Source organism: Taeniopygia guttata, chromosome 2, assembly GCF_048771995.1.
Source record: "Taeniopygia guttata chromosome 2, bTaeGut7.mat, whole genome shotgun sequence".
In the NCBI taxonomy this organism is placed as follows: Eukaryota; Metazoa; Chordata; class Aves; order Passeriformes; family Estrildidae; genus Taeniopygia; species Taeniopygia guttata.
This window is the reverse complement of record NC_133026.1, coordinates 30,353,779-30,367,850: the sequence shown is the minus strand read 5'-3', so window position 1 is coordinate 30,367,850 and position 14,072 is coordinate 30,353,779. Positions and strand designations below refer to the sequence as shown.

At 37.2% G+C, this 14,072-nt stretch overlaps 1 protein-coding gene across 18 annotated transcripts in view; it reads right to left on the bottom strand.

Annotated features, from left to right (window-relative positions):
- Positions 1 to 14,072, bottom strand: part of HDAC9 (histone deacetylase 9) — a 458,175-nt gene that overhangs the window by 208,360 nt on the left and 235,743 nt on the right. For all 18 annotated transcript variants that reach the window (XM_032746695.3, XM_032746699.3, XM_032746701.3 and 15 more), the window contains one exon: positions 13,543 to 13,664. In XM_032746695.3, coding sequence (XP_032602586.1) covers positions 13,543 to 13,664 — 122 coding nt within the window. The remainder of the gene's footprint in view (positions 1 to 13,542; positions 13,665 to 14,072) is intronic.

Below are 14,072 nucleotides of genomic sequence, written 5' to 3'. Positions count from 1 at the left end.
TCTCCTATGCACAGACTTAAATCCAACCTCAAAGAAAGAGCAAGAGTTAGCAGAAAACCAAAATACATTATATCTTCACTCAATTCGGAATTACACCATTGTCACTTTGGGGCAGGAACTCAATCCTACACTTCTATTACTAGTCCCTTCCCTCATGTCACATTGCACACCCTTTTTCCTTCTGTCCCACCTTCTCCCTCAGGGATGGGGAGGCTAGAAATGGTCACTGGAAGGCAAGGGGGCTGCACCTCACTGCAGAGCTGCTGTGAGCAGCAGTACTTGCTGTCACACGCTGACCTTTGTCATGCACTGCATTGCACGTGGCAAGTGCTGCCCTCTGAAAACCCTTTGCCTTAAATACATTTCAGACCAAGATACTTAGGCTAGAACAACATTGGAAATCTTTAATAATAAACCTATTAACTAGAAATTTATTTTTATCAACTACTACCGCTGTTACGGTGAATGGGTCTTACAATGTAGGACAGATGGCTTGTTTACTATCTCAGATACCATTTGCAATGAAACTGAAAATATAAAATATGATAACGGGCTATGATTACAGTATATGCTATCACCACAGAACTCACCAGGTGTGATGACATTTAAAAGAAAAGGCACTCACTCCTTTTGCACTTAAATTTATTTCCATTTCTACTATTCTGTACTTTTAAAATTCAGGAGAATATGTCTGTACATATACTGTCTGTGCATCCGTGACAGATGAATGTGAATACAAATTCTCTGCAATACTCACTGAAGAAATTCTCCACTTCTATGTAAATGTTTCATTCACAGTCACAGTAATTCCCTTTCTATTTTTACCAAATTCCCATCACATTCTGCATCTCAATCCATCATATAAGCAGAGAAAACAAATTTTAAAGTCAATGTATGTATTTATGAGTCATCCAAGGAGATGCATGAAAAACAGCAATAATTTTAAAATTGAAATAATAAATTTTAATATTAAATGGCATGGAAGATAGTGGTTTTATAATTATTTTATAATTATTTTATAATAGTATAATAAATATTTTATAGTGGTTTTATAACTATTTTATAATTATAAAATAAACCCACAATACAAATCAAGGCTAATGTTTGAAAAGTGTTTGCTTCAAATTCTGGCTTTCCTGAGTTTTCTCCCCGAGACACTGCCAGCTCCTTATATGGCACTTACTAGAACTCAACAGCTAGCAAAATGAATTCTGGTTTCAGTGGACAAAAAAAAAAAAAGTGCTTCAGTGCACTCCTGCATAAGGGCAGTAATAAGACATCTATAATTACTAACTCTCTTCTGACAGTTAGGCAAAATTAAGTATTTTAAGCTTCAAATATGGAGTTGTGGATTGCAATTATAAACATATACAGCTATATACACACTGACTGCCTCAAAGCACATACATAAGATAATTTAGAAACTGTTTTATTCCTTTAAACTCTGAAATGTGAATGTTAGCAATGTGAAAAAAGTGAAAATAAATTTTTCAAAACTTTTTTTTTTTAAATTAGATTGTTCCCCTAGTATTTGCAAGAAATTTGGAAAGTCTTAGTAGCAAATGGCCCAGAATTATTATAATTAATTTGCCTTATGTTTCAAATGAGTATTTGGCTCAGTACTTTAACTACAGGCTCTTAGAAGTGGTTTTACAGAGGGGTAATGTTCAAAATAACTGTTTTGCATTAGCCACCCAGTAAGTATTTTTACTGCACATTATTTGCTCCTTTGCTCAGCTTAATTAATCCATTGCCATGTCTGACTATGTTCATCACACAAAGGCATTCTCCATGGGGAAATTTGTCACATGGGGAATCAATGCCAAGAAACTTTTGAGGCAAAATATTTACTCCCCAACTTGTTGCAGAGTAGCTTTCTCAAAGTAATACAAGACCCTAAGAAGTAACATTTTTGCTACAGTAATGCCACAGAATTATTGAAAATTCCATCAGGGAATCTATATGGTGATTCAGCCATGAACCAAGACACTGACACAGGAAGAAAATTAATGCACATGGCCAACTTGCTATATGCTAAACATCCCACTGGGGTCCAGAACTCAAAACTAGATTCATTCTACCCCACATAGTAGATATCCTGCATCTCACCTTCCTGAGGAAAAGAGGTCTCTCCAAGTGCTGGATGTGTGGAATGAGTCTGATGACTCCAACTATAGTGGACTGAATCATCTGACCAAGGAGCCCAAATGCCACAGACAAGAGAAAAGCAAGAGCACATGGCCAGGAATGTGCCATGAAGATGAGGAACACAGCATGGTGAATTTTCATGGCAGCAGTCTGGTTGGTTGGGCTGTGAATCTAAAATCTTACTAAGAGACAGTATACAGCTGATATTGGTTTAGTTGGTCTCCATTTAGCTAACCTCTTTGCTTCACAAATCTTTGTACTTCTATTATGTTTAACACTTTGGAACAAGTCATAATCAATTTACACTTGGAGAAAGTGAACATATATTATTTGAAAGTGTTTTGTTTCAAACAAAACAAAAAGACACAGCAATTTTCTCTGAAGGCCATCAAAGCCCATGTCATTGTTCTCAAAGGGAATCAGCTGGTACCCATTTGAGTGATCCACTTCAGAGGATTTCAGGAAAGACTAGTCTGAAAATTACTTTTTATATGTAGATGTAGCATAATTTGGAATTATTGTTGCAGCAATATGGCTTGTTCAGTTTTGTTGCTATTAACTGACTTAATCTCTTTGTAGCGCTGGTAATTATGGACTGGTGTTACTCTTGAAATAATTTTAAATGGGGAACAGATATGAAAGACACAGAAAGGATTAAACAGCAGCAGAAGATACACAGGCAATCAAAGGATTGGTTACCTAACATTTTGCTATGACTTGTAATTATGTCTACAGAAGAACTTTGGCTGTAGGTGAAGGAGAAAAAGTGTCTTGAGTGAATTTTCTCATATTTTACAATGGTTTCATGGAGGAAGAAAGAACAAACTATACTGTTAAAAATGGAAAATATACAAGCTTCCATGTAGGTATACATTAATTTCATCGCATGAGCTATCACTGATAGGTGAAACAAACTAGTCTTTCCTAAGAAACATGATGCCCAAATACAAGCACAAGAGACAGGAAAATGATTCAGTGAAGTCATTACATCCTATACTCTACTTTGCTTGATATTAGCAATTTGCAGATACTAGCATTAAATAATATAGCCTGAGGCCAGATTGCTCCCAAATGAGCTGAGGTTTTCTTGACAGGGCTTTTCTTCACTATTTCTTTTTATTAAACATACAGAGATATTTAAGAAGAGGAATGAAAATTCTTTTTGCGCATAGGGAGAAGACATATGAAGAGAATGTAAAAGACAATAATGCACTAGTTTCTGATGGTTCCTGGAACACAGTAGTACTTTTGTACCAGAATAGTGTGTGCCAACTTCAAATCAGCATTTAATGAAGCCAGGCAGGAAATGGGGGATGGGAGAGGTTGCATAGCAAGCAGGTTCTCATCTTGAGGCTAAAGCCCTATATAGGAAGCCTGAAGAACAGAAAGTGAGCTTTTGTCCAGATTCCGAAAGAAAGCATTTCCTTTTCCTCAGAAGCAGGCTGACTTAGAAAAGCTGTGGGGCAGTCGAGGTAAATGATGCTAAATATGGCTAAAAAGATTCCAACACCAGCATAAGCAACAGCAGCAAAACTGACATCCTACTCAAGGAAGATAAATTGTCCACCATGGCCCAGGCATCAACTGTTATCACTAAGATCCTTTTTAAAACAGCAACCCAAACTTCCATAACATAATTAGGTGACCAAAAACAATTAAAAACAAAAGACTTCAAGATCTTCAAGCAAATCTTCACAGGTATTCTCTATTTCTTTAGCTATAATTTTTTTAACCTGTGAAGACTTGCATGTACTGATTTAAATATAACCTGTACTGTACTCCATGCAGGTGTTTGGGTTTTTTCTGGCTCATATCTAACAAGCATCAGTAATTGAATACAAGAAATCTGTTTATTCACACCACAAAGGTTGCTTTTTTGAAATATTATTGTACTAGAGACTCATGTACAGGCAAGGATTTTGTGCTGAACAACACACAACGATAACACCCCATGCCTAAGATAGCTCAAAGTTACATCACAAAATGATGATGTGTGGGTACAGGCCATCAGAAATGCAAAACAAACATTAAGATGGCACTGGTTAGCACAGTGGGGGTATTGCCAGCACACGACTGGTTTATCCTTTGTCAAGTTTCTTTCTAGCACTCTGAGAATTGAATATTTTCAATTAAGATACTGCATGTGGATAATGAGATAACTCGGCGATTTCTGCTGTGATTTAGCCTGAAGCAGGAAGGGCAGAATTGGAAGAAAACACACTGTGAACAGATCCTTATTTTGTTGGGTCCATTGCATAGCTCAATAGGTTCCTGGGTGCAGTGGGCTCCCAGTCACCCTGGCAATATAAATAAATAATGAAACAGCCTGCCTGCCTATGCTATGCCAGGGTCTGGAGACCAAGGAAAAGGTCAAGTCCCACATTAATACTGCAATAAAGTCAACCAGAACAGTCATATCTTAGGTTCCTAAGAAGCTGGTCTGAAGGCTGTGGGACCAGTTTCCCCTTCAGTTGAAGCAGGCAGAATCAAATGCACAAGACAGCCCTAAACACCACCAGAAAGCATAAATGCAAAGATAATCTGGGCTTCCTCAGCAACTGTGGATGCAACCAAAGCCTGTCAGAAAGCTAGACAGGCAGAGAGACACAGGTCAGGGACAAAAGCTGTTTCCAGTTTCCTCAGCTGCTTTGTGAAGAGTTGTGAATGAGTCCTGAGAGACACAGATGGTCTCAAAGGTCTCATAGCCTTTACAGATGAAGTTCTCACAATCACGTAACTATTCTCTGCTCTGAATGAAGTTTCTGATTGCTGCTCTGGCTTCCTGTAGGCAGCAACCATGTTTCAGCCACCTCCACATGATTATAATAAAGCATAGGCAAGATGGGTGGTACCTCTTTGTCTTCATACATGACTGACTGACATCGCTGTAGAAGGCCACATCCTAATGGAAGACAATATTGGGCAATGTACATGTGGACATTCTCCCCACTGGATGACAGACTAGAAGATGGTAGTAATCTGCATGTAGTATAATTCTGTGGGTTCAATGACTTCTCAATTCTGATGATTGAAAATGCCACTTCTGAAAGAGTTTTAAATTAGATTAATGAGAGTGAAAGCTATTTACACATGCCCTTTAAAACTCTTCCAAGAACTACATGGATCTGACTGCTGGGTGGTCCCAACAAGGCAGGAGAACCAGATAGAGCAATACAGGATGGAGATGCTTTGTTTTTCTGGCTTGCATCACCTAATGCGTTTTCAGGATCTACTGAAACTGTTTCCTGTACAACCATTCACTTTATGGGGAGTGCTGGTCATATGTGAAACCCTTTAGTCCTTTGCTTTATTTTACTTCTGTAAAAGGTAGAATGCTTTATTTTTTCAGACTAAGGTAAATATCCATGTCCTAAATAAAAAAACAGGTTTAGTGAAACACAAACTAAGAGCTAATTAGATTACAGGGGATCTTGTAGCCCTTCTGCTCTCTTCAGGCTAAGGAAACCAATTTAACAAGATTAGAAATTTTCTATTAATTTTTTAAAGCAGGTTCAAAAATTAAATAGTTCCTGAAGATGCTTTAAATATCTAACTTTTATTTGTTATTCACTGCAGTCTGTATGAAACATAAAATATTTGTTTCATTATCCATGCAAACAAGTTATGTTTGCATGGATAATGTGTTATCTTTCTGGGCACAATTTATTGAGTTAGATTTAGAAATTACTTATAGTACTGCTTGGATTTAGCCAAAATTGTTGATCTTGAATATCTGAACAGTATGATGTATTATTTCCGGTTGATATATGTTCTTCATGTAACCTGTAAGGCAAAAGAACAGGTCTCTCAATAGAATTTTTAACTAATTCTGGTTTTTAGTAAAGAAACAGCATCTCCTTGCACCACAGGGTTATACAGCAGTTTCAAGAAGGCCGTGGTTTTACCTGGCCTTATGAATCTTCATTGCTTCTCAAGTCTGCCGAAACCACGACATTTTAACTGGTATGTCATGTTCATCTTAATCTTCTTACAGGCAAAATAATATCCTTTTCCAATAAAGTAGGGGATTAATTAGCAAATACTACTATACTGTCTTGAACCATAGAATTAAGGAATAAGGATAGTTTAAAATTAATTTTCATCTGATCTCCATGTCGTCAAATTCTGTAATTTTATTACACCTTTATAGCACTTTCTGGATCCAACTTGCATCTGAGTTCTCAGGAGATGTAGACAAGAAAAGAAGATGAAACAAGCACTTGAATAGAGGGCATCCCTCATTTGAATGCTAATAATTCAATTAATAAATTAAGATACACATGACTGCAGTCCTTCTGGTTAGGTCTCCACTGGTAATTCTTACCCTTTCTTGTGACCGTCTACACCAGTTAGTTCTAGCTTTTGCCATGGTCACCATTTGACCCCTAGATACATAATCTATTTTTTAAAGAATAATCATGTTCATGATTATGTTGTTCCCCAAGACCCATAAAAGAAATAACTAGTTCATAGGGTGTTTAAATCCCCCTGATTTTAATCTAGGAAAAAATCCAGCAGTGATAACTCATGTCAGGCAAAATGTACAGTCCAATATTTCATCGGTCTTCAGAAATTCATGATGAAACACCATTATCTTCTCCCCCCAGTTTAGCAGGGCATCAGTATCATCAGTAAACATGAGCTGGTTAGGTCTAGACTGCTGAAACGTACTCTGGAGTTGTCCAAAGGCAACAGGTTGCCAAGAAAACAAAAGCAACCAAAACACAGTACATCTTGCTTTCCTAGCAGATGAGAACCATTGGCCAAGTTCATCTCAAAAGTAGGAAGGCAATTCAGCATCACTGAAGAAAAATTAAGATAAAATTGGCTCCAAAGTTGTGTGGGCATTCAAGACATGTTTGTGTTCTTGAACTTCTGTAGGCAAGGCCAACTTTGTGAAAACATCTCTTCATGTTAAGCAAAGTGAGAAAAAAAACCCCACATTTGAAGTCTTAGTTGGACATCCATACTATACCTTTACAACCATACGGAATTAAAATAAATTTACTTTTAGATAGATTCTATATGCTCTGGGATATAATTCCAGTCCTCTACAACTTAATTAGCTAAATATTCAATGTAGCCTTCCATCTGGTAGAGTAATTTAACAAGAATAATTGTGCACCACCATAACTCGAGACACTGAGGAAAACCATTGAAATGCTACTTCCTTTCCTTTGGAAGAGAATTATGTACAATTTCAGCATGCTTTGCATTTCTAACAGTTAAAGCCAACGGGGCGGTATCACTCTCATTTATATTACTTTCCCATGAGAAAATCAAAAGCAAAGTACAAAGCTTATGCCTTTGCTCATGAATGGCTCTGTAATACTCACTTGGCTTTAGCCACAACATCTTATTTGGCAGCTAAACCCCTTAATTAGAGTTGTGGGTTTGAATAAATTTTTCAGTGAAACTATGTTTTGCAGAATTTTGGAGAAGTGCAGTCTTTACTAACCAATATATTCTATTTTGGATGATCCCATACCATGTGATTTCCACATTTCACTTCTCTGTTTTTTCATCTTTAGATGTTCTTGTTTACTTTTCTAAAAGTTTTCAACTGTCCCTGCTCTAGATACAGTGGAAGAAAATTCCTTGTCCTACTGAAATCAAGCAGGACAGTTTCTACTGACTTCAAAGAGTCTCAAATTTTATATTGAGTATTTTGCAACTTATTTATCCAGAGGGTTATAATAAGCTTTGAAATCCCCATTAAAAACATTCCACTTCATTTTCAATGGACATTACGCTCTTAAAATGCTTTAGATTTTAGAACTGCTCCTTCTTGCTTATTGAAGGTGTTTCTTTAGGTTCAAAAGTCAAAAAGGTGCCTAGTATCTGTTTAATTGCTTATCACAAAGTTGTGCAAGGTACTTCTTAATGCTAATTTATAAAGCATTTTTGAAAACATAGTGTAAGAAAGATTTTATGTTCTCACATGAAGCAGAACTTCATAATTCATAATTCAATTTTGGTTAAACACTGATCAGTAAAAGAACTAAGTATTTGATCAGGATTGAATAATTAGTTTAGTTATGAAGAAGGGTCAGTAGCATCATAATTACTGGCAAAACAGAACATGATGGAGTGGGATTTTTTCTAAAAGAGAAAGCCATTGAATCCAGAAACTGAGTAAATTTTCTACCCACTCACAAAAAACTTGCTTTCTGCAATTAAAAGTAAGTGTTAAATAAAATACATTGGAGGAACAACCTTCCACTGATGGGAAGACTATGATGATCTTCATGAGAATCATTCTGGTGATTGCTCCTGTTGAATCCTGTTGCAGGCCCTGACAGCTTTCATGATACTAAAGCATACCTACACAAGTTCTTTGCTCTTTGACAGCGTAATTAAGCCAACCCTAGCACCAATTTTTATTTCGTTTTAAGATATCTCAAATAAATTTTCCTCTAACTTGAGCTCAATCAGAATGACAGGACATCCCTCCTCAGCCCTAGCTGGGGAGGCTGCAGTGCTCTGATGGGCTGGAGACAAGAGCAGCCCCACACAGTAGCTACAATCACTCCGATTCACTCTGCAAGTGGAAGTTTTTTCTCTTTCTAAAACTTCCTACTACATACTAATTACATGCTCTGAAGTTATTGATACTGAATTTAGGAAGGCTGAAAGTATTTGGTGATTAATGGGAAGACGACTCAAAATATCTTTCCTTCTTCTCACTGCGATAAGTCCTGATTTCTTCTGGGCATATTACCTAGTCCATTTTTGTTGAGATGGTTCACCAACCCAGAAAAACAAGGACTCTGGACAGGCAGGAATGCTTAGCATCCCTGGAAAATGGGATAAAATTAGGAGAATCATATGTTTGCCTCATTTCCTTGCTTCAATAAACAAAGTGCCTCTCCCATTTATTGTTCTCTCTCATAAATTCAGAGAAAAATAGCACTTCTCTGAGCTGGACTTCCTCATTTTGGCAGACATGGTAATTGAGGGTTTGGGATAGTCTAAGCCTTTTTTTTAATGAAAACCAAAAGAAATCCAGCTTTTTCATATACTGTTACATCACAAAAGAGTGTTTTCCTAGAAAATGAAAACAGAAAATTTGGTGGCACAAAAGGGTGAAGGAGAAAAACCTTCACACACAAAATGTTTTTCCTCTGATTTTAAACTGCTCCAGTAAATTACTGAGTCACTAAGTGCACAAAAAACTGTAAGGAAATATTCTAATTAATTTCTTTTCTTAAAAAATTACGTCTGCTGAGTTCTCATTCAGGAATCTTTCATTCTCATTTACACAAGAGCTGCACTGTTATTCTACTGCCTAATCAGGTTAACTTAATATGGTTTTTACAGAGTGATCATCATGGCTGTACAGGACAGCCTTCTTCCTCTCTTTCACCACAATATTAAACAATCCTTCATCTCCTCTTTTTTCCTGTATGGAATTACACAACTTCTCCCATCCAAGGAAGAACCTCGTACTATTTGTTATTAAAAAGACCCCCATGCTATGCTTACATTGAGTATGCTTCCAATTTTTGGAAAGTGAGCTACAAACACCTTCTCAAATTGTTACATTGTGAGAGATCTTCAGATCCCTAAGCCCAGTGCAAGTCATAAGCATACAACTCCATCTGCAAAGAAAGAGTCAACTGGCACAAAACCAAAATAAATAGAAATACTGATTGACATTCCCATTCTTCCATGATTGTGCTAAACTTGGGAAAGAAAAAACAGTTCATACTTGATATGATGATGTCCCCAGGAATTTCTTCCAATAAAAGCCAAAACATGAAATAAAATGCAGAAATTCCACCTACAGCAATATTTTTAAAAGTATAGAGCTTTGTCCTGAGACTTAACCCTTGTTGGAACTTACTTGCTTTTGCTGGTTTACATCAACACTCGCATACAAAAAATGAAATTTTAGAGATTGGAGAAAATGCAACTGTTAGGGCCATTTGCCAGAACTTCTACATTTTAAAAAGGTAAAAGAAAAAATAGGAAAAAAAAAAAATTTGAAAAGCTCTTCTACCCTACAAAACCTATGTTGTTTTGTATCCTCATACAGGGGATAATATTTTCCTGGACAGATAGTCACAGAATAGAGGAGCACAACAAGCAAAAGTTCCCCGTTATTAAATGATCCGATTTTCAAAAGTACATGGCTCCCGTCAGAGCTCTTAAAACAGTCAGTATGAATTTCAAAAGTGTTCAGTAATAGGGAGGTATTTTCAAACCTCTCTGGTAATTTAGATGCATTAGTCTCATTGAAAGTTAATGAGCCATGTGCTGCTCAGGCTTTTGGGTGCTTTGCAGAAAACATTTTACAACTGGTAACCATAGTGCAAGTTTTGGGGATTTTGAAAATTTGATCTTATGCTGTTTACACAAAATTCTGCTCATAGCTACAGATGTGTAGCTTCTCGTGGTGTATTTATCTATCCAGTGAAGCAATAGCTCCCCTTGCTCTGTTCTTTTCAAAGTCTGTCAACACCAACCATCTGAATGCAGCTGTGCAAAGAGTTGCATATCCTGGCCTCTAGCCCCTAGGACAGTCCCAATCCTCCATGCAGCTAAACTTTCTGAAGCCCACTGCTGAAAACTTCTGCTGCATCTTGTACAGAAAGGAACAATTCACATGGCTGAGACTTGTTGAGTAACCACAGTCACTGCACTAGGATGTTAACTCTGGTACCTAAACACTGACAGAGCAAGACTCTTAGGTCCTTCCCTATTTATCTAAGCATTCCACCATTCTAGATACTAGAAGAGTAAAAGCTGCAGAAAATATTTTCCTTTGTTCTTTCGGAAATAATTTTTAGAAGATTAAAAAGAAGATGCCACTTCAGGACTGATTAAGCAAAGATTAAATGGATTACTGTACAAGAAAGTAAGCAAGCAAAATTCATGATTTACTATGCCTGTGTGACACTTGGTGTTCCCTTAGCACTGAAAAATACATTAGGATGTCAGGGAAGAGTCATTCAGCTTTGTTTCCCATTAAATCTGATCTCAGAGTACCTGATTCAATCAGAATTATCTTACATTTTAACAAAGTGGGGGAAGAGAAAGATACCTCTGTATCTTATATTATAAAGATTTTTTTTTTTTAAGTAACCTAGAAAGCAAAACAAAGCTGTAATTAAGTCACAACAGGTATTCCTTTCTTAAGGCTGAAAGGAATGTGGGGTCTGCTTTCATATGAATTGCTGACTTCACGCAGGTTCAGCACCACAGAGAGTTTGCCAGCAGCCAGTGGCAATAAGCGCTCATAGCCTAAAGGGAAGGAAAAGAGGTTCACCCCTCATGGCAAAGGTCAGATTTCTGCAGGCTTACAGCCTGTCCATATACATGAGTGTTCGTGGGACATCTTTGTCTAGTAAGGTCCCGTGAGGATGACACAGGCTCCACAATGTCCCCTCCGCCTGGAGGATGGCCCTGTAGCCACCGAGATCAGTTTAGGGTCATTTGACTTGTGTCGATTTGATTCCTGTTGCTTTTACACTCAACCTGATGAACAACCATTGAAAACTTTGTGGGGATGTTGCTAAGACTGGAATTAAACATCTCTAGCACACAGAGAGACTGGATATGTAAACAGGATATTAGCAGTTGCTATTTTCACGGATATGGAGAGATATCAAATATCCTCTGTCGGTAACATACAACATGCTGTACACTTCATTTATATTTGCTTATCAGAATCACTATGTCAATGTCATAGAAACGTTTATATTAATGATTATATTAGTATTTGTCTATTTGTTCTGTAGATATCTTTTCAGAGAGTCATCATGTCCTTTGTTCAATTTTGGAACTGATGCACTCCATGCCCAAATATTTGGAATAACATATAGAAAACATCTGGATTTAATTATATTATAGTCCTCTTATGCAGACAATGGGAATTGAATTAAGGAATATTTTGAAACCCCCACAGAGATATAAAAGTATTAGCAGCTGCACAAGAACTTTACTGTTACAAAGTTTGAAAATGTTTTGTTTTACAGATCAACAGGCTGACACATCATAAATATCAATCATAATGTTTAAGATACATAAACATGGAAGAAAAATTAAAGCTTGCATTTCAAATACATGTAGATGAATTTGCAGCATTCAGAAGATGAACAAAAGGATGTATCTTTTTGTTCAAAAAATGAAAATGTATAGTCTATTGACTTAGAAAATATATGTTGTACAGTGGTACTAAGCAGAGAACCACATAAGGATTTATAGTGTTCAACGGCCTTAACAAGATTTTATAGAATCTTATTATATTGCCACCATATTGTACAGAGAGTAGTTCATCTAGAATAAATTAGCATTTTGCTTTTCATACTTCCATTCCTTTGAAAATATTTGGGGATATAATATGAGCTTAGAGAGTCTGCCCCAAAGTATTAGATACAGGCTGGATTTTCTCTCTGAATATCTTCTGGTTGCAAATGCCACTTCTTTTCAAGTCAGTTTTGCAGTTAGTTTTCAATCTCCCAGTGGCAAAATCGCATTCAAAGGCTGTTAGCACAGTAGGGGGTCAGACTTTCTCTCTGAACGTAACTATATCACTCAACAGCAGACTCATGCAATAAGCGATCTAATGTTTTCTTTTCCTTTTTCCCCCCTCCTCTGAGTGTCTCCCTGCATTCCTGGATACCAGTCACTGCACCAAGGTCCTGAGGCAACAGCCACATGGACTCCACCGCCATTCTAGCTTTCTTTATGGTGCAGAAAAAGCTAATTCTACACTTCACCTGCTGTCAATATAATCTATTCAATTGTTAGATCTTCTAAAATATTCTAAAACCCTCAAAAGAACATTTTCTATGTGTCAGAAGACATGCAAAATGGGCACAGAGCAGTGCTGATAATGGCAAGGTCACAGGCTCAATCCCTGTATGGGCTATTCACTGAAGTGTGGGACTCCATGATACTTTTGGGTCTCTTCCAGCTCAGAATATTCTGTGATATGCATACAAACTCTGAAATCAATGACAAAAAATGCAGTATTAATCCAATTTCTCCTCTTTCCATGATTTCCCCTCAAAATGCCCTGAAAAACATTGTCAAAAAAGCAGAATACCATCTGAAGATAGATATTTTATCTACTAAGCAGGGCAGAGAGAGTTATTAAAGCCAGAAGAAAGGCAAAGAAAATAAAGATCCATAAAATGATGATTTCTTTAGAAACAAAATTTATCAGAACTGAAGCCTGCACTATCTGTCAGCACTGGGAAATACCAACTCTTGGTACCATGTGGCCAGGCTGACCTTGGAAATATGCAGTCTGGATCTTTGAACTTGCTCATAGTATCATCTTGAACTTGTGGAATATGATATATGCCTTGCTAATGAACAGCCTGGTAAAAATAAAAGTTGGGAGAATTGCTGGGCAAGGGGCTCAAATAAACAACGCTAACTCACCCGTTTTACGAAGTGGAAAATCATCCTTAGCATCCTGTGCTCCTGGTAAAGTATATTTGTATGGTGGCGAGGCCCCACTCAGGGGTGGAGAGCTTTGATCCAGTGAGGTATGGTGGGCAGCCCTGCAGCAGACAGAGAGGTCACAAATTAGCTGTCACTGAGGTGACCAGCAGTAACTATCCACACATGTTGTACACGTCTCAGCTGTGTTTATGTTCTTGTTCGTATACGTGTGCACAAACCACAGGCTCATGTAACCAATTTCACTCTTACAGTAAGTTATGGAACTCCTTGGGATTCCCAAAAATGTATTTTTTGTACTCATTACAGAAGTCACATAGGATAAGATTCCTGTTGATCTACAGACAGGGTCTGTCTACAGTTTGGGGAATTGACCAATTCAGGTGGTTGCTTTTTAATATTAATCAGCTGACACACAGCAAAAGCCACTTAAGGCTTGTTTTTCACATACAAATAGATGTATATTGAACAAGCCTTCTCTATCAAAATGTGAGGGATTTTCAGGGAAG